Genomic DNA, 21868 nt, shown 5'->3' with positions numbered 1-21868 from the left:
ATGAGTACAGGAGTTGGGGTGTTATTGTAAAGTTATGTAAGACATTTGTGAAGCCAAATTTGGAGATTCTGGTAAAGAGATTCTAGCTTTTCTGAGTTTTCATGAGGTTAATTCCTGGGATGAAAGGAATGTCTTATTTTGAAAATCTACAAAAGGTACATCTGTATTCTTCAGAGTCCAGAAGAGTGGTGATCTTATTAAAATATACTAGAACCTAAGGGGGCATGACATCAAGATGTTCTCATGAGTGAAAGGCCAAAAGAGGATATAGGTCAAGATGAGGGTAATTTAAAACTGAGGTATGGAGGAATTTCTCAGAGAATTTCTGAAATTCTCTACTATGAAGTGTTGTGGAGGCTAGATCACTGGGGGAATTTAAAGAGGTCGATATAGTTTGGAAGATTGATGAATTGAGAACTATGTGGAATTGGCACAAAGGAAGAACTGAGTCCTGGGGCAGATAGCCAGGGTCAGATCAAACAGAAGGACATTGAGAGGTCAGGTGGGCTACTCCTGCTCCTATCTCCCTGTGCTCTTGTCATTCATCATATGCTTGTGTTGAGCATCTGTGGCCCAGAGTGTTCAAAGCTGCTTTTTGTTCAATGCACTTACCTTACCCATGCCTGCATGAGCATGTCCCATCTTTACAACCACAGGGAATTTGGGAATTGTAAGCTGAAACACAAAAACAGCACATCATTTTGAACCTCATGTCATATTATAATGAACGCAGCTTCCATGCATTATATTCCTCTTCACTGTGTTTCCTTCTTCTCCTTGCCTTCGATTCCATCTCATCTCGTGGAGTAGATCACACCTAGTTACCAAGATTTGTTTGTGAGCAGGTTGATGAGTTAAGCCTTTGCTGTCAAGCAGCATGGTATAATTTTACCCCATTACTTAAGTTGGTTCAATTTGATATTGTGCTGGAGTCCATCCATCGCTGGGAGGTTTATTATTCATTCCTAATCGGTATAGGCATACAGCATGTTAACAGGCCCTTCAGCCCATGAGCCTGTGTTGCCCAATTACACCTTTGTAAAATTTGAAGGGAAGAAAATGGAGTAGCCGGAGGAAACCCACACAGACATGAGAGAAGGTACAAACACCTTACAGGCAGCACCGGATTCAAACCCACTATGCTGAACACGACACGCTTGAGGAAATGGGAACGAGCTACTTCCTTGAACAGCAGCCCCTTTGTGAAAGTACTGCCAGTGCCATTGGGGAGGGATTTCTAGAACTAAACACATAAGAAATAAGAGGAGTAGACTATCTGGCTGGCTGAGCCTGCTCCACTATTGAACAAGATTATGGTGGCTGAGTATGAATTCAGCTCCATCTACCTGCCTTATCCCCCAACCCTTAATATTGCTACTTTGCAAAAATCTATTTATCTGCATTTAAATATATTTAATGAGGAAGTCTCTACTGCTTTCTTGAGCAGAGAATTCCACAGATTCATTACTCTCTGAGATAAGCAGTTCTTTCTTGTTTCTGTCCTAAATATACTTCCCAGAATCTTGTCCCCTAGTTCCAGTCTCACCTACCAGTAGAAACAATGTTCTTGCCTCTATCTTATTTATTCCTTTCATTAATTTTATATGTTTTTTATGTGATCCCCTCTCTTTCTTCTAAATTCAGGCAAGTACAGTCCCAGGTGATTCGATCTCTCCTCATAGCCTCAGCCCCTCATTTTTGGAATCAACTCTGCACTCCACTCAAAGCCAGTAATTTTTTTTCTCAAATAAAGAGACCAGTATGGCACACTGTATTCCAGGAGTGGACTCACCTGTACAGTTGCAGTAGAACCTCAATGCTCTTAACTTCAACCCCTCTGGCAATGAAGGCCAACATTCCACTGCCCTCTTGATTACCTGTTGCAACTGCAAACCAACCTTTAGCGATTCATGAACAAGCACTCCATGTCCCTCTGCATGGCAATCTTCCACCATTTCTTCGATTGAAGCATTTTAGAATGTAGCATTATCTGTTGGTTAATGTACAGTGTGGGTTCCACGGAGCAGGATACAATGTGACCCCTCACAGCAGAGATTCCATGGGGCAGGATACAACACGACTCCTCACAGCAGTGGTTCCGCGGGGCAGGATACAACAGGACCCCTCACGGCAGAGATTCCATGGGGCAGGATATAACGCGACTCCTGACGGCAGTGGTTCCACGGGGCAGGATACAACGCGACCCCTCACGGCAGTGGTTCCACGGGGCAGGATACAACGCGACCCCTCACGGCAGTGATTCCACGGGGCAGGATACAACCCGACCCCTCACAGCAGTGGTTCCACGGGGCAGGATACAATGCGACCCCTCACAGCAGTGATTCTGCAGGGCAGATTACAGCGCGACCCCTCACGGCAGTGATTCCACGGGGCAGGATACAACACAACCCCTCGCGGCAATGGTTCCACGAGGCAGAATACAACGCGACCCTCACAGCAGTGATTCTGCAGGGCAGGTTACAACGCGAACCCTCATGGCAGTGATTCCACAGGATGCAACTTGTCTCTTTACAGCAGTCGGAGATCCCATGGGGCAGGATACAACAAACCCACCCCCCTTCCCACATTGGGTATTGGTTGTAGTTTTTACAAGTATATTCTGAATCTTGAAAACTGCATTTCCCTTCCAATGACATCTCCTGTGTTATTAATACTACATATTTCCATGGCACTGACCACAGTTTGACCCAAGGGAAAGTGCAGTGATTCATAAGTAAAAAGATAAGCTTTATTTTGTTGCCAAATCCCCTGTTGAAGGTACCTCCCTACTGCTGTTGCATTCCACAATTCCTTATGATTCCACGGGGCAGGATACAACACGACCCCTCACGGCAGAGATTCCACAGGGCAGGATACAACGCGACCCCTCACGGCAGAGATTCCATGGGGCAGAATACAACGGACCCCTCACGGCAGTGATTCTGCAGGGCAGGATACATCGCAAACCCTCATGGCAGTGATTCCACGGGATACAACTTGTCTCTTTACAGCAGTCGGAGATCCCATGGGGCAGGATACAACAAACCCACCCCCCTTCCCACATTGGATATTGGTTGTAGTTTTTACAAGTATATTCTGAATCTTGAAAACTGCATTTTCCTTCCAATGAGATCTCCTGTATTATTAATACTACACATTTCCATGGCACTGACCATAGTTTGACCCAAGGGAAAGTGCAGTGATTCATAAGTAAAAAGATAAGCTTTATTTTGTTGCCAAATCCCCTGTTGAAGGTACTACCCTACTGCTGATGCATTCCACAATTCCCTATGACTTCCTCAGGCATGGGAGCTGAAAGTCAAGGCAATTTCAAAGATATTCTCATTTTATTCTTGCCATTCTGGAACATCCTCACTCATTAGATTACTTGCAGCTAATATGACATATAGCAGAGAGTACAAGAGCAGCCAATACAGGCAGTTCCATCAGGTGCCAGCACATGTAGCAAATCATGAATAAGCCTGGTTTTAAAACATAGCAGAACCCTTTGTCTCAAAATTGGATTCCACCTACTTCTGGTGTGCTTAAACCTGACCACAATTAATGATAACATGGGGGGCACAAAGGATCATTAAGATTGACAAAGCCCATTTTAGGCAAGTTGAAAACTAGAGTGCATATATTTAAGATGAAAGGGGAAAGATTTGAAAAGGACTAGAGAGGAATCTTTTTCCACATGGAAAGGGTGGCAGGTACATGGATCAAGCTGCCAGAGGAACTGGTGGAGTAAAAATTACAACATTTAAAAGTCATGTAGACAGCTACATGAATAGGAATGGTTGGGAGGGATATGAGCCAAAAGCAGGCAAACAGGATAGTTTGGGTACACAACGTGGTCAGCAAGCACAATTTACGACATGATAATCTCCCCTCAGTTTTGACCAATTAGCAAGGATCGGGAGAAACCTCACCCACCTCTGGGCTAAAATGCAACTTGAACCAGAATATTTCCTCTTGGTTACGTAGCCCATTTCCAGGAACTCTTTACACATCGACATCAGAGAAGCATTAATTTTACAGAACAGTGGATCAAATGAAATTTCCTAATCGGCTGCTCAAGGCGGCTAGGAATGAGCAATAAAATGTGTCTATGTTAGCCAACTTTCTTTGTTTAATTCAAGAAACAGAATTTGCAGTGATCAAGCATTTATTATTTTTGTTCCAGACCACAAAGCTTCCATTGGCTTTGGCGTGAGAACCTGAGCTGATTGTAAATTTAAATAAAAACAGAAAATCTGTAGACACTGTTTATAACTAGCTTGTGAATAAAGAGAAGGAGGAGAGACTCAGCGGGTCAGGCACTATTCACAAAGGGACCCTTTACCGAGACTTGTTCACAAGATTCCTGCATCTTGGACAAGTACATGGATCGGAGATGTATTGGGGGAGGTGGGATATGGACTGGGTGCAGGTCAATAGGACTTGGCAGAATAATAGCTTGACAGAGACTAGAAGGGCTGAAGAGCCTCTCTTTGTCTTGCACCCTATGGGGGCCGGGTAACACTAATGGCGACTCTTGCAGCAGAAAGAAGGCAATTTCATGTAATATTACATGTTTTGTACTATTACACGGCAATAAAGGAATATTGAATCTTGTAATGTTCTATTGTTCTACGTGTAGTTTTTGTGTTTGTATCATTGCACGGTGTCTGCTATATCCAGCAATTTGGGCTTTGGTGATAAGATGCCACAACAATATTCTTGCTCAGCAAGACTAAGGAGTTGATTGTAGATTTTGGCAAGAGGAAGCCAAGGGATCACAAGCACACATTGCTCTTCACTGGCGGTATTGCAGTGGAAAAAGTTAGTACCTTTTATCTAGCTCCTGGGTGTCCACATATCAGAGAACTATTTCTATGGCCAGTACATCAAAGTAGCATGAAGAAGGCATGCCAATATCCTACTTGAAGGATAAATTAGGAAGCAATTTGAGTTTACCAGAGGGAAGTAACCTTGAATATGTGATTACAGATACAATGTTAAACAAAAGATTTATAACAAATATGTATATTAAACTGCAAGAAAAGGAGAATGAGGAAACAAATGGTAAAACTAAACAAAAATGGGAACAAGATTTAAATATAAAGATAAAAAAGGAAACATGGGAGAAATTATGTTCTGGAACGATGAGAAATACAATAAATACGAGGCTGCGTATGATACAATATAATTGGTTGCACAGACTATACATTACACCGCAAAAGTTAAATAAATGGGACCCAACAGTATCTGATAGATGTTTTCGATGTAAAAAAGAAAGGGGAACAATTCATGCAATCTGGACATGTGAGAGAGTAGAAAAATTTTGGGATGATCTCAATCAGATATTAAATAAAATAACTGAAAACAATATACCAAAGAATCCAGAGATCTTTCTCCTAAGTAACATAAAAAATAAAGAATTTGGAATTGACTTGGAAGATGCACAAAAAAGATTTGTTAAGATAGCCCTAGCCGTAGCAAAAAAATGTATTATGTCAACCTGGAAATTGGAAGATAATTTGAAAATACAACAATGGTATATAGAAATGAATAAATGTATTCCATTAGAAAAAATAACATATAGTTTAAGAAATAATATTGAAATATTCGAACAAGTATGGGAGCCTTACATTAAATACAATAGTGAAAACCTACCGGGAACAAACATTACCTAAGTTGATGGAAGGAGAAGAAAAGAAAAGAATGGACTCAGTAGAATTTCTGGTGTATTTTTGTTGAATGACAACATTGTCGGACTGAATTAATGCAACCTAGATTGTATACCTAAAATGGATAAGAGGGGGGGGGGGTGGGGGGGTGGCTTGGGAGGAGGGAGGGGGGGGGAGAAAAAGTCACTGTAAATGTGTGAAAAAGAAAAAGTGTATATCATGGCTATTGTGATTTATGGTGTGAAAAATAAAAAATTTAAAAAAAAAAGGCATGCCAATGGCTCTAAGGAGATGTGGCATGTCATTGAAAATTCTATTGAACTTCTAGAAGTGTGCTGTGTAAAGTATAGCAAATGGTTACATCACGGCCTGCTTTGGAAAATGGGTCTAGGACATTTTGATGCCCACATTTTGGCACCAACAGTTAGGTGGATTTCATCATGGAATGGGGAGAGTCCAGAGATGTCACCGCAGGGAGAGTGCGGAGATGTTATTTCATTAAAATGATAATAAATTAATAATTTTATACTTATTACATTTAATTTAAAATTTCATAAATTAAATGTCATGTACGTCACCAAATGCGAGTGCCAAAATGTCCGGTGCCAAACTAAAGACACCAAATATCCAAAGGGCTACAAAAGTCTTGTTTTTATTTGCCAAAATGTCCAGTGCTAAAATATCTGGTGCCAAACTGTGGGCGCCAAAACGTCAAACTCCACTGGAAAATCGAGTGCCCAGGAATGCAGAAGGCTGCAGAGATCAAGGGTACTGACCTCCCATCCATTCAAGGCAACTACCTCAAGGCAGCCAACATCATAAAAGAACCCCATCATCCTGGTCAATCTCTTCTCAGTGCTATATTTGAGCAGAAGGTACAGAAACCTGGAATTGGGACTTCTAGGGTCACCGTTTGTGTTTTGCAAAAGCTATCAAGGTCTTGAATCCCACCAACTATTATCACTCTGCTCCAAGATCACCAAAGTTTGTCTTACTGACACAGCACAATTACTGCACTATTGGCCAACTGTAAATATTTCTTTTCTTTTTAAAACTATTCATCTTTTTCCTCTTTGTCAGATCCTATGTGTTAATTATATTTAAATGGTTGTTAGAGTGTTTTGTGTACCTGGAAAAGCTGCAGCAAGTAAGATTTTCATTGCACCTGTAACCTCTTTCTTCAGACTATGAACAGAATGGGCAACTCCCAGGTAACCATATTAAAAAGTACTTAATCAGTCACATAATCAGAACAAAGAAAAATTAGAGTTGCTATTTTGAAGGTAAATGACAAATGAGGAAAATAAAGGATTAAGTGAATGAGAGAAAAGAGAGGAAGCACTGAAAGTGACAGAAAGGAAGGCAATAGAATTCTAATTTTTTAAAACTCTAACAATAATTAATGAAGGAAGGGAAAAAATACACAATAAATGTGCCAAAGAGGCCACTTGGCAAATGGAGGAATCATACTGTTACAATTTAATTTCATGCACACAAAGGTGAATAAAGAAACAATCTTTTTATCCACTTAGATTTTAGATTTATTTTAATGGCTAAGGGGAGAGATATTTTTGTTGTATCATCTATCAGTATATATTATTATTTATTTTGAAAGAAATGTTAAGCGAAAAACTGTGAAGATCCTTTCTCTTCGATGCTAGTTTGCCATTGTCAGTAATTCAAATTATCTTAAGATAGGGTGGCACGATTAACGTTGCCGCCTGTATCTCCAAATTCAAATTAAAATAGGGACTCTGGTGAAAGTTTATAGGCCATTTCAGATAGCCCAAAAATCAGGATGTAAAGGTGGAGAAACTCCGCCAAATCGCATAATGACCTACATCTCTGAACGTGCAGAGGTGGTCTCTGAGCCACATACTCCAACCCCTCTCTGAGAGGGATAATGTCCGCAGCGCAGCCCTCCGCCGATCAATCAATGTACAGCCACGCTAAGCGGCTGTTTAGGGACGGGCTGATGATTCTGTCAGCCTGCGAACCTCCATGTCAGGGGCAGTGGGGAGCCCTCGGGGTAGTCAGGGCAGCAGGGGCTGTCAGCGAGGACCATCGGGGCAGCGGGAGCTGTCGGGACCGGCAGGGACTGGCGGGGCAGCGGTGGCCGTCAGTGGGTAGCCAGAGCTGGTTGGGACATCCATGCTGTGCCACTTCGGCCTTCAGGGCCACTCTCTGTGGCTCAAAATGCGGCAGAGCAATGGCTGTCTTCTCTACCCATAATCCCCCATGCAGCTGGAACTGTTCTGGGATTATGGGTAGGGAAGACGGCCATTGCTCTGCCGCATATTGATGATGGGTGGCGCCTTGGCACCAGTCGCCCCAACTCCATCGGATCCGGAGGGCGCTACGAGGCACCTCTGGATATGAATGGAACACTGGAGCAGACTTTTAGGGCTGCTGTCTGAAAGGTAAGTTCCCATTTTATGGTCCTCCCTGTAGCTGGTCTCCAGGTGGAGGCCCGAACTGAAATGGCCTTACGATGCCTCACTGAATCGCCCAGGTCCCAAATTGAGTGGGTGTAGCAGAAACAACCCAACCCCTTGTTTTGTTGACATAAAAAGAAAGTAAATTAAACAAGAAGACAACCCTGGGAGCAAGAGAACAGATGTTGCAAGCCAAGTCTCTTTGATGTTTACTGTAAGTCACTCAGGACACAGCTTACTGAATTCTCTACAAACATTTTTTTAAGCAGGGCTATCAGATAGCAAAAGTCAAAGGAAATAATGACATTCTTTTTTGAGAACATTTTAAAGATAGTTCTCCTTGTAATGTCTGTATGTCCAGTGTCGGTCTGCAGTGTATTTGATATTCCACTGACCAAACTGACTGAGTTCATCACGAGCATATGCCACATTGGTTCAGCCTTTGTCTAAGTACAGTACACCTACACCCATTTTGTGAAGCTGAATTCGCCAATAATTCCTAATTATTATGTCAGACGGTTCTGGTGAGTCACTCTAAGTCATCTTTTTGTTACCAGTTATTTCATACGAATCTGTCTCCCACGTGGAATTGCATGGAAAATCAGATGTTCTGGTGGAATAGCATCTCTGAATCTTCGGCTAAAGTCACAGCAGAGCTAAAATGATAGTTACGGTATATGATTTCAGAATCAGAAGTTATTGTCTCGAAGATGTTGCGAAATTTGCTGCTTTGCAACAGTATCACCGTGCAAATATTTATATAAATCACCTTACACAATAAATAAAAATAGTGCAAGGAAAAGTCAAAGTGAGGCAGTATCTGTTCATTCAGGAATTTGATGGCAGAGGGGGAGAATCTGTCCTTGTGCCACTGAATGCTGATTTAGTTCTGATGAAGGGCCATTAATCCAAAACATTAATTATTTCTTTCCACAAACACAGCCTGCCCTGCTGAGTATTCCCAGCATTTCCTGTTTTCTTTGCATATTTCCAGTATCTACAGATTCTCTGTTTTTCTGTTTTAGGAATACAAGCTGCAGGCATCAGTGAGAGAGATCTGCTTGTTCCCTTTCCAGCTGCAAGCATCAGTGAGACGGAAGATATGCTCGTTCCCTTTCCAGCATCTCAAATGTATCACACCAGCGAGAAAGCTTCAATCTTTATTTTTAATTGTAACTTTTGTCCTTACCAGTTTGAAGGAATAAAACATCATTTATTGCATGCAAGCTGCTCTCCTAAGTCAGTGTGCGCTGCCTCAATGACTATCGCCCAGTGGCAGAGGCTGGTCATGGCCAAAATTAACATGTACATAAGCAAAGATCTGGACCCACTGCAATTTGCCTATTGTCATAATCGCTCCACAGCAGATGGAATATTGCTGGCTCTCCACTCAGCTCTAGATCACCTCAAAAACACCAATTCACACATAAGGCTGCTCTTCATTGACTACAACCCAGCCTTCAACACCATTATTCCCACAGAGCTGGTCAGGAAGCTACAAGCTCTGGGCTTTTGCATCCACTTTCTGCAACTGGATCCTTGACTTCCTCATCGGAAGACCACTGTCAGTACAAAATGGAAACAACGTCTCCTCCTCACTGATCATCAACACAGGCGCACCCCAAGGATGCATGCTTAGTCAACTGCTCTACTCATTCTACACCCATGACTGTGTGGCCAGGCACAATTCCAATGCTATCTACAAGTCTGCTGTGACATCACAGTTGTTGAAGAATCACGAACAGCAATGAGGAAGTGTACAGGAGAGAGAGAGATCAGTGGTGTAACACCAACAACCTTGTGCTCAATGTTAGCAAAACCAAGATGAAAGTGAACTTCAGGAGGAAGTCGTGGGAAAATGACCCAGTCCTCATCGAGGGATCAGTAGTGGAGAGGATCAAGAACTTTAATTCCTAGCTGTCAACATCTCTGAGGATCTGTCCTGGAGCATCTATGTTGATGCAATCACGAAGAAGGCTTGTCATTGGCTGTTCTTTGTGAGGTGTTTGAGAAGACTCTCTAAAACTTCTACTGTACTCTAGAGAGCATTCTGGCTGGTTACATCACTGTATGTATGGAGGTGCCAAATCTCAGGTCAAGAAAAAAACTCCAGGGGTTGTTAACTCAGCCTGCAATATCACAGGCACTAGACTTCACTCCATTAAGGACATCTACATGAGGCAGTTTCTTAAAAAAAGCAGCCTCTATCCTCAAAGACCCCCACCACCCAGGCCACGCCCTCTTCACTCTGCTACCATCAGGGAAAAGGTAGAGGAGCCTAAAGACAAGCACTTAGCATCACAAGGACAGCTTCTTTCCCACTGCCATTAGATTCATGAGTGATCAGTGAACCAAAGACACTGCCTCACTTTTCATACACTTGTTAAAATTTATTGTTGTAAGGTGGTTTATATGAATGAGGCTACCACAAAACACCAAATTTCATGACTTGTTCATAACAATAAATTCTGATTCTGATTCTAAGTCATATATACCACATTTAGACACATTCGTGTACAGTATTACCTCTCCTGAGACAGAATTTCATTTTTTCAATAATCCAAAGTTCAGTAATTGTCAAATCGTTACAGCACTGAATTGGTACATTTTACAGAGCCCCTGGCACTCTCCATTGAGATTTGTTCAGCTGAGGTTATACATGTGCTATATTTATTCAAGGTTAAAGGACAGCACATGGGTATGAAGACTTTGCAGAAAGGAAATCCCAGGTAACCTAATATTCTAAAGGAAAGGCCTCAATTAGTCAGCTTATTTCTGTCTGTCACTCACGAACATCTGTCTGAATTCATTTAGTCCCTTTCATGCAGTACAATGTCCCATATCAGGATGGTATTAAACAAGAATTCACATCCAGACAAAACTGGAGATGGAGAAACATGCGCACATTCAAAAGTGCTGAATGCACTTACCTCTCATCTGAACAAAGTTCTATGAAACCATATTCATTATGAAGATAATCCAGCGCATTTTTGCCCCTACCCTTTCAAGGTGAAGTTTTCCAGTCAAATGATGGGTCTTTCTTGTTTCCAAATTTCACAGAGCAAAGAAGAGCATTTTCAATATTCAGCTCAGGAATATTTTCACATAAAGTTGCCAATGAGCCCTCTATTTCCACTATTCTTCTAGTAAATCCTCAGAGCTAACAAAGGGATTATTGATATTTTATGATGACACAGATGAATGGATGCTGGCTCCTAGCACAACACTCTCACTACCCCTCTTATTTCCCTATCATACTGCAACTTGTTCTCTGCACGTGCCCGTTAACTCCCCCTTTCACTACTGAAAGTGGGAACTCCAGACAGCATGCAAGGTCAGCATTGATCCTGGTTCACCAGAGCTGTGAGGCAGTAGCATTCACTGAAGCCTTGTACAGGAAGGAATGTCAGCCTATTGTCATTGGAATCTGTCGCTCTTCACTACACTCCACAGATAGCTGAGAAGTTGTAGATAGGGTGCTATATTTTCCTTTGCTAGTTGATAGAACTAATGTAATAGCATCTGCTCAAAATAATTTTCTTCCAACATTGGATAAATTTCATGCTGAATTAGATTTTTTCAGTGATACTTCACACGAGAGCCCCTGGTCTTGGATGTACGTTCAGTAAAATCTGAATGTTTATAATTAGTAAAGATTTAAACTGAAATATTTAGTAATATAGCAAAGTTCTCATTATTATTCTCCATCATTAACTGTATCCTCATCAATTATAATTCCTACATTGCCTATTATGGCCTTTGAAAATCTGGTATTGCATAAAACAATACGAGACATTTTGTGCTGCGAGGTGATTCCGATGCATTGCATACAATTCTCTCACTATCACCACCAGATATCCTCCGCAGTTTCCATCCCCTATTACAGGGGATGGCCAAACTTGCTTAACGTAAGAGCCGCGTATGATAAACTTCAGATGTTTGAGACATGACAAAATATTACATAAAACATTTTTACTCGTACATGCACATTTTGTTACCAAAATTTATATATAAATATTAAAAAATTCATTTATGCAATAATATTTACTCATGTATGTAGTTCTTAAACTGCCTATTCGTATTAGTTTCAAGTCATCAGGAGCATGGATGGGCAGGCGGCTGGGTCCTAGGTGAGACCCCACGGTCAGGGCATCAGGAACTCAGATTGGAGGGCGGCCGAAGCATCGGGAGCTCAGATGGACAGGTGGCGAGGGCCTAGCTGAGAGTCTGTGGTTGGGGCATCAGGAGCTCTGGAGGGGAGAGAGAATCCCTGAGCAACTTCGGCAGTTGAGGCATCAGGAGCTCTAGAGGGCGGGCGGCCGGGGCCAAAAGTAGGGGAAAGTTGACTTTTACACAGTATCGACTATTACATGTGTATCCACGGTTTACATACTCTTCACTCTACTACCATTGGGAAAAAGGTACAGGAGTCTAAAGACAAGCAGTCAACGGCACAAGGACAGCTTTTTCCCTATTGGCATCAGATTCCTGAATAATTAATGAACCAAAGACACTGCCTGACTTTTCGTGCACTAGTATTTTTATTTTTTAATAGTAATGTCATAAGATGGTTACAATATGAACATTTTCACTGTGACGCTGCCGCAAAATAACGAATTTCATGACTTGTTCAAGACAATAAATTCTGATTCTGATATTTTCAATTGCAGGCCATTAAAACTACCATTATGAGCACCTGCCCATCCGAATCCTGTCTCAGCCAACATATTTACACAAGCTGCAAAGTGTACCGTAAATAGGCGTTTATGATGTACCAAAATTCGAGCTCAAAGTAGGGGGTCGCATTATACACACATATTTACGGCAGCGCAAATCGGGCGAGCAAGTGGGGGAGAGAGACGACAGCACGAATCGGGTGAGCAAGGGGAGGAGGGTTATATTATACACAGGGGTAAAATTTTTCTCCCTTTTCCCCTCAAAAATGGGGGGTCACATTATACTCGAAACGCATTATAAACACATATTTACGGTATGTCAAAGAAATGCATGTGGTTCGCAAGCCACAGTTTATATCCCACAGAAGATATCCCACTGCCAGGTATATCTTCTCCCCTCCACCTTCTAGGTCAGTTTTCTCCATGACCACCTCATCTACTAATCCCGTCACACCAACTGGCTCTTTGGTACCTATTCTTGTGACCATAGGAAGTGCTACACTTGTGCACATACCTACTCCCTCACCACCATTTGGAGCCCTAAACAGACACTCAAGTTTAGCAGCCCTTCACGTGAATCGGTGGGGGGGGGGGGGGGGGGTCATCTACAGTATCCAGTGCTCATATCGTAGCCTTCTCTACTTCAGAAGGACCGTAGGGTGACTGAGCATCTTCACTCTGTCCACAACAATGGCAGGGATCTCCCAGTGGCCACCCATTCAAATTCCACATCCCACTCCCATGCCGACATATCAGTCCATGGCCTCATGCATTGTCAAACTAAAATCAGCCATAAATTGGAGAAGCAACACCTAATATTCTGACCGGTCACCCTCCAACCAGATTAATATCATTAATATCAATTTCTCCAGTTTCTGTTACGCCGCTCCCTTTCTCCTACTCTTCCCCAACCCTTTGTCTCCTTTCCTCCAGCTCTCTACCACCTTCTCTCTCTATTCAGAGAGCTATCACCTCCCCTTATCACCTCAGCTCTTTTTCTCCCACATCCACCTCTTGTCTATGGGCCTGTGCTCCTCCGCCCCCCCCCCCTCCCGCCCACCATTTTATTAAGGCTTCTGCCTGCCTTGATGAAGGGGTCAGGCCCAAACCATTGGTTATGTATCTTTATATTTGCTACATAAAGGACGTTGCATGACTTGCTGAATCTCTCCAGCATTTTTGTGTAAACTCCAATCACAGTGTCGGTAGATTTTCTTGTTTAACCTCACAACCATCAGATGCTTTACTCCTAACAGGCCATAGAGTTTGAAAGCCAATGTCCGATCCAGTGAACTACCCAGTTCCCAAGATTCAATAGCCTTCAGTGGTATTCCTCCCAGAATGTGTGCAGTTCTAGATTGTGCAGGGAAGGAAAGATCAGGGATTCTCTCATTGGGATTGTTTACTCAACAACACAAAAAAGTCAGACTTTCCTTCCCATAAGTATTGCCTAATTTGCAATTTGCCTAATTAAGACATTCTCCTGGTGACAGCCTAATGTTACTAGGGTCCACCCAGAAATGAATTTTCCTTTCAAGTTCCTTCCTCCCCTACGAAGAACCTTCCTTTAGAATGACTCAGACCAGCAGCGAAGTGGAACAGAACCCGCTTTAAATTTCCCAACTATTGTGCTCTGAGCTTTTAAGTTGAAGAGGTGATTTTGCTTTTTTTTTATTTTTGAGGTCTGGTGAATTTGACAGCACCTTCTCCTCCCCCAAACCAATGTCTTAATTAAAAACATGCAGAGCTTACACATTAAGGCTTGGAAAACAAGTTATTTCCGCAGCTCAGATGTGAGTGTGTTGGAAGTGCTCCATTAGTCCAGACTCATGTGTATTTTTTACTTCCAACTGATTGACAAAAGCTTCTTTGACAATTAAGAATGAGTTATTTTGATCGAGGGAAATATACAAGAATGTGGGGACTCTGAATTAAACGCAACATTGAGACCACAGTAACAATAAGAGTCCTGTAATTGCAACTCTCTTTAAAAGATCTATCATTTACAAAAACTTTAATTATTAATCATCCATCACCTGAATAGCCCTGAAAGACTGTTAATTGTAGGTATCATCAGGCAAGCAGACTGGGGTGGGGGGGCACGCAGTGGGCAGCAGAGTGTAATAGCATGAAGACTTGCACAAATTCAGACCCTCACTCCTGATCAGCAACTATATGGTCAGATTCAACATTAGGAGCAAAACATTTAATGTTGAATGATGAATGGAATAAGTTGTTCTTTATGGTTATGTAATTCTCTGTCCTCGTGTACAATGGAAATGATCAACCAGGACATTCAGGAGGTTACTAGACAGGAAAATAATTTGTAGGGGTACAAGGAAAGAATCCAGGAATAGATGCCACGAGGTTGTTGACCCAGACTCGGGACCAAATGACCCCATCTGCTCTTTAACAATTCAAAGTTTCTCAACTAACAGCAGTAACTACATTTAAAAGTGCTTCATTGAAATAAAATGTTTTAAGAAGCACTGACTTTGGGGAAGGTGCTAGCTTTTAAGCCTGGCTTTATCACAATTTTGGGTTTGGGAAAGTCTCAGTGAATAAGTGTACGTTGAGTCAGCCATAAATGTAAATCAAAAGGTTAGGCGTTGAAATGGAATGTTGAAAGTTAATCCTCTTTTTCCACATGAATTTGACATCAAGTTGGCAATCTCACTCAGATAATCCACAGGAGAAACGAAAGAATAATTTCCAACTGGTTCAATGGGTGGTGATTATTAGAGAACTGAAGCTGAAACTAAATGGACAAGAAATGTGGAGGAAATTCTACTCTAATCTGGATTTTTCTCAACCTGAAACATAAAGGCAGACACTGGGTGGGTGAAATGGAAGGGTCTATTCTATACCTACTCAGGTATAGTTTGGCAAACTTGACAGCCACTGAAATTTTACTGCAGGAAACTCTGATAATGCGGTATCCAACTGTTTGACAATCTAATGGTTTGGCATCTGGATCACTCAATAGCATACAAAGACCTTGTTATCTATATTCAGGGATCTGTGTACTCCTGGCTGTGTAGTTGGCCAAGCTGAAATGTATGCAATGAAACTCACCAGCTTCTGCTTTCTGTACTCCCTTTAAACTCACTGGCTTCCCTGGAAAATGTATCTTGCCCCCGTGTAACATATGAACCAAGTGTATTGGATTAAGAGGAAGTAACAACGAATAGTCAGGTAAATCTGCTCATCTGGCACCACAAGGTGAGCTTTTCTGCACTTGATAAGTTATTGAGAGGTTTAAAGACATTTATTTAGATGAAGATTCAACAGAACTTGCATTTTTATTCAACTATTTCCACTTTAATCTTTGTGCCAAGCTAGATTTCTGCAGACAGTAGTGATCCTTCAGTGCTTCCTTGAAGTTCACAGGATTTATAATCCTTGACATGAAATAGATAGATTAAACATCTCCTTCCTTACAGTTGCAAATGAGCAAATGAACAGCAATCTTGAGAAATACTGATTTTTTTTCCCTCCTCCTAGTCCAGGGTCACTTGGTCATTCACATCCATTCAAATTCAAATGGAATGAACCCCCAAATAAGAAATACAAGTAGAACTGAGAACCAAGAGTACGCAGATGCTTGAATCTAGAAGAGAAAAAATAAATTCACTAACACTGACTTACTGTTGGAGTAGCTCAGTGAGTCAGGCTGCATCTATGGAGGAAAATGGACAGCCAATATTTCACATTGGGTCCAGACACTGCTTCAGACAGTTTTGGGTCTGTCCTGAACCAAGGTCCCGACTGAAAACATCAACTGTCCATTTTCCTCAACACAAGTCGTATGATGGATCAAACCTTTTCTTTCCACTCGCATGCCATCTTAAGTAATCCCTATGCCATAGGTGCTCCGTGATTAGTAAGGGATTGGTTGGAAAGAAAATGTTCGAAAACCATTGTTTTAATTGTGCCTAATTGATTTGTTACGTGCACAGTTTCAGAACTCCAATGGAAATGAGCCAATGGCAATTTTTCTCCAGCAAAATATTTCCGTAACAATTGGGTCTAGAGCAGTGGTTCTCAACCTTCCCTTCCCACTCACATCCCGCCTTAAGCAGTCTCTTACTAATCACAGAGCACCGATGGTATAGGGATTACTTAAAGTGGGTATGTGAGTGGAAAGAAAAAGTTTAAAAACCACTAGAGGGATGTGGGCCAAATATACTAGTTTAGGCATGAACAAGGTGGGCAAAAGGGCTTATTTCCATGCTGCAAAACTCTGTGACTCTATAACCACAGAGAACTCTGTCCTTACCGAACATCTGAATGCTAGCTCTTTGCAGAAAGGCTCCTGGAGCCTTTCAGGTTGTTCAGGTACAACTGGGAAATTCTCTGTGGTTGAATATCCTGCCATTGTTCTCTATTCCTTCTCAAGTTTGAAGAATGGGAAGTTCATCATATTCAGAACAGCTTGAGGAGAAAGAGGCACAAAAAAACTATTTTTTCCCCTCTCAGAGGCATTATGGCTGGCTTGAATTCCTTTTCCCAAGCAGTTCTGCACAATACAAAAGTTCTAGGAAGGACAGAGGCCATAAATGGCTTTGCATCACGATAATATTTTATCAAGGGATTGATCACTAAAAAGGTAGAGGATTTATCATTGCTCTGCTCTGCATTGCATCGTAAAGTCCGAATATAGAAAATAGATTAACTCAGATATGGTTACATTTTAAATATTTTCTCAATGTCACAGGCATCAACCCACACTCAATCCTTCACTTCCTTTTAAATAGTAGAAATATTTTTCTAAATTACTCACCAGTAAGTGGGTGTAACTGTATTTTTAAAGTTGCTCAGATGTAATTCATTTTAAAACTGCATACTTTGGGCTCCCACAATTGTTTCCCAGTTCTTCCTCTACTGCATGGGTCAGCTACCCTTGCCTCTAAGGGTTATTCTCAGTATGTCAGCTAAGTGAGGCAATGCTTCTATGATGAGGGATGATCAAAATGACATCACAGAAAATTCTAATCCTTACTCAAAGCTCACGACGGTGACCTGATGGAGGTCAAGGAACAGGAATCCTGCTGTTCTTATTCTCTGTCTAGCCCAATCCAACCCAAAGACTCAACAAGAACCAGACACCAACTTGGGATCTTACTGGTTTGCAACCTTGTATACGATAGCAGGCAGTGCATGTTTCCATTCAGTCATCCGGAGGGGAAGAGCATAAAGTTAATAGATTAAAAATGTTGTTTCATATTGATGGGGACTTTGTCAATAATGGAGTAAAATTGGAGGAAACTGCAAGATTTAGCTGAAGAAAGCCAAGAATTAATCAAGGATCAATGGAGAGGCATATTAACCAATTTTTCCTTATTTCTCTGTAAAACCTTAAAGGAAAAAAAAAGTAAAGAATTTACTTGGCCAACTCTACAAGATTGTAAGGTTAACCAGCAGAAACCACATTAATCAGATTCGGAGCTTTGCGCTAAAATATATATATTTTTTAATGAATTTTATTTGCAACACCCTTCAATGTATTTATTATCTCTCATAGTAAGGAAAATATTATCTCATACTTCCAGATTTTTTTCTAATTTACCCACTGTTTGATGTTTCTCCTTTAATTTTGACCATGACCTTTGGAATATAGTTAAAATTCAAATCCCTTAAAAGTATGGTTATTAATGAAATCCTATTGTTCATTAACTATCTGGGCATTAAATCTGGACAGGATCAAGCTGGTTAATATACTCCGCACAGTTCAACAGCTTGACACTATCCTTCAACCTATATGAATTATTATAAAGTGTTAAATAATATAAATAGGCTTATTTCAGTGGGTGTGATGGCCATTTGAAAATGAATGTCCCACACAGTGGCTCATTTCCTTCCTCTGCACGAGCCCTTTCGTTTCTCTCATCAATCATAAATCCAAGTCCGCTCTTCAAATGTACAATAGTTAGAACAATGAAGCTGTATTGAGAAATAGCTTGTCACATAAAATAAACCCAGGTGATGATGTAAAGATTTCCAGTTTCCAGGGGCACATTGTATGTATATTAGCCAAGAGTCATCTGTTCCCAAGTCAAATGTTCAAATAAACAACTGGACTTGACTTGAGGGCTTCAGATGAAGGAAGAGCAAACCACTCCTAACACCCCTTGACTACAGTGTCCAGTACACTGTACCACCACATGCACGAGCACAGCTGACACCTATCTACCAGCCTGTACTTTCTCTTCATGCTCCATAGCATTAAGCAGGAACAAATTTGAACAAACATTTCTCCTAGTTTTCACTAAAGTCCATCAAATATCTTAGTTGAGACTGATTCTGAGGAACCAGTAATACTCAACGAGAGAGCACAATTTGTCAGAATCAGAATGCACTGTTATGAACAGGTCACGATTCGTTGTTTTGCATCAGCACATGGGTGCAAATATTACTATAAATTACATTTTAAAAATTAGGGAAAAGAGAAACTGAGGTAGTGCCTGTGGTTCATTGACCATTCAGTAATCTGATGGTTGAAGGGAAGAAGCTGTTTCTGTACCATTAAGTGTTCATCTTCAGGCTCCTGTACCTTCTTGTGATGGTAGAAGTGTGAAGAAGGTGTTGCCTGGGTGGTGAGAATAGAGAATACCCGAGAGAACAGAGGATGCTCTCTTTAAGACATCACCTCTTGTCCTCGATGGAGTGAAGACTGATGCCCGTGATGGCGCTGACTGATTTCTGTAGCCTTTTCCTGTTCAGTGCATTTCATTTCCACACCAGACAGAATGTTCACCTTGGTACACCCGTAGAAATTTGTAAAGGTCTTTAATGATATACCAAATCTCCTCAAATTCCTCATGAAGAATAGCTGCTGGCAAGCCTTCTTCGTGATTGTATCAACATGATGCTCCAGGATAGACCTATAGAGATGTTGACATCCAAGAATTTTATGATCTTGACCCTTTCCAATGCTGACCCTTGATGAGGACTGGCTCATGTTCTCCTGATTTCCCCCTCCTGAAGTCCACCATCAGTTCCTTAGTTTTGTTAATGTTGAGAGCAAGGTTGCTATTATGACACCACTCGATGAGCTGATTTATCTCACTCCTGTACACTTCATCATTGTCATCTGTGATTTTGCCAATAACTGTGGTGTCATTGCCAAATTTGTAGATGGCATATGAATTGTATCTGGCCACACAGTCATGGGTGTAGAGTGAATAGATCAGTAGGCTACACATGCATCCTTGAGGTGCATCTGTGCTGATTGTCAAGGAGGGGGAAAAGATGTTGTTTCTGATTCATACTGACTAAGGTCTTCCGATGAGGGAGTCAAGGATCCAATTGCAGAGAGAGGTGCAGAACCCCAGGTTTTGGAGCATGTTGATCGGTACGGAAAATATGATGGTGTTGAAAGCTGAGCTGTAGTCGATGAAAAATAACCTGATGAAGATATTGCTGTTGTCTAGATGATCCAGAGCTGAGTGGAGAGCCAGTGAATTTGCATATGCTATGTAGCAATTGTGACAGTGGTCAAGTTACAATGGGTCCAGATCTTTACTTAAATACAAGCTCATTTTAGCAATGACCAACCTCTCAAAGCATTTCATCACAGCAGATGTGAATTCTACTGGGCAGTAGTCATTGAGGCAGCTCACTCCATTCTTCTTGAGTGCCAGTATGATTGATGCCCTTTCAAGCAGGTGGGAACCTCCAATTGCAGCAACGAGAGATGGAAAATATCTGTGAACACTCCAGCTACTGGATTGGCACAGATTTTCAGTACCCTACCAGGTACACCATTAGGGGCCTGACGCCTTGCGAGAGTCTCCCTTCTTGACTGATATCTGAGATTGGCCTCAGAGACAGATATCACAGGATTGTCAGCTTCTGCAAGGATCCACATTGAGACTGTTCAATTCTCCTTTTCAATGTGTGCATTCAAGGTGTTCATCTCTTCAGGGAGTGAAGCATCACAGCCATTTATGATGTTCAGTTTTGCCTTGAAGGATATAATGGTCTACAATCCCTGCCATAACAGGCGAGTATCTGACTCTGTCTCTAGCATCCCTTGAAATTGCTTCTTTGCTGCTGAGATAGCCTTTCATAGAGCATACCTGGACATCCTGTAGAGATCCGGATCACTAGTTTTAAATGCCCTCAGCAGGTTGCAAATCCCTTGATTTATCCATTGCATCTAGTTGGGGTTCTCATGGCATGTGCACATGGGCACACACTCATCCACCCAGGTGACAACCGTGGCATATCATTCAAGTTTGAAGAGGAGTCCTTGAATATGATCCAGTCCACCAATTAAAATCAGTCGTGCAAGTGCTTCTCCACCTCCCAATCCAGCATCTGACGCAGAGGCAGAAATATCAAACACATGTCTACTTTTCAGTCCTTGATGAGATTATATTTCCATGATTATATTGTCTCTTGTAGGAATATCATATCTTGGCTTTGAAGTCACAGATTATAATTAGATAACATCATTGCTCATCCTAACCCATGGAATGAGAAAGTAAACTTGGAGCAAGAAACAATTTGCTTGAGAAACTGAGCATGTTGGGCAGCATTACTGGAAAAAGAATTGCCCATATTTTGGGCCAGAACCCATCGTCAAGACTGCGAGAGCAGAGGGGAGATGGTTACCATAATTAGGACAAGGTGGGATGGTTGGACACAGGCCACAAGGGGACTGGTGAACCAGGGAGGGGTGAAGGATGAAATGAAATACAGAAGCAGTGATTCACAGTGCCACACAAAGAGAAAGAGAGAGAGAGAGAGAGAGAGAGAGAGAGAGAGAGGCAAAAGGTTGGGGGGGGGCGAGAAAAATAATCAGATTGATGGGTGAGTGATAAATAAGAAGAGAGACTGCCAGTGCTAGAATCTGATATGGAGGAAATAAAATGAGAGCTGTGAGAGGAGATAGAAAGGACAGATGTGGGTGAGGGATGGAATAGAGAGGAAGGGGATGAGAATGGATGGGTGGGTTCCCCCTTTAAAGTATACCTGATGAGTTGACATGGTGGAGCCTGAGTCTCCCGGTGATGGAAAGCTAGGGCATTTAGTTAGACAGGCAACCATAGACTTGTGGACTTGGCAACGTTGAGCATCT

General features: G+C 41.7%; 1 protein-coding gene across 3 annotated transcripts in view; it reads right to left on the bottom strand.

The window, feature by feature from the left end:
- Positions 1-21868, bottom strand: part of LOC138746011 (synapsin-3-like) — a 226831-nt gene that overhangs the window by 27971 nt on the left and 176992 nt on the right. For all 3 annotated transcript variants that reach the window (XM_069903681.1, XM_069903682.1, XM_069903683.1), the window contains one exon: positions 613-675. In XM_069903681.1, coding sequence (XP_069759782.1) covers positions 613-675 — 63 coding nt within the window. The remainder of the gene's footprint in view (positions 1-612; positions 676-21868) is intronic.

The sequence above is a fragment of the Narcine bancroftii genome, chromosome 11 (assembly GCF_036971445.1).
Source record: "Narcine bancroftii isolate sNarBan1 chromosome 11, sNarBan1.hap1, whole genome shotgun sequence".
NCBI classification, from domain to species: Eukaryota; Metazoa; Chordata; class Chondrichthyes; order Torpediniformes; family Narcinidae; genus Narcine; species Narcine bancroftii.
Note: the sequence above shows the minus strand (reverse complement) of the source record. Positions and strands in the feature narration are given on the sequence as shown.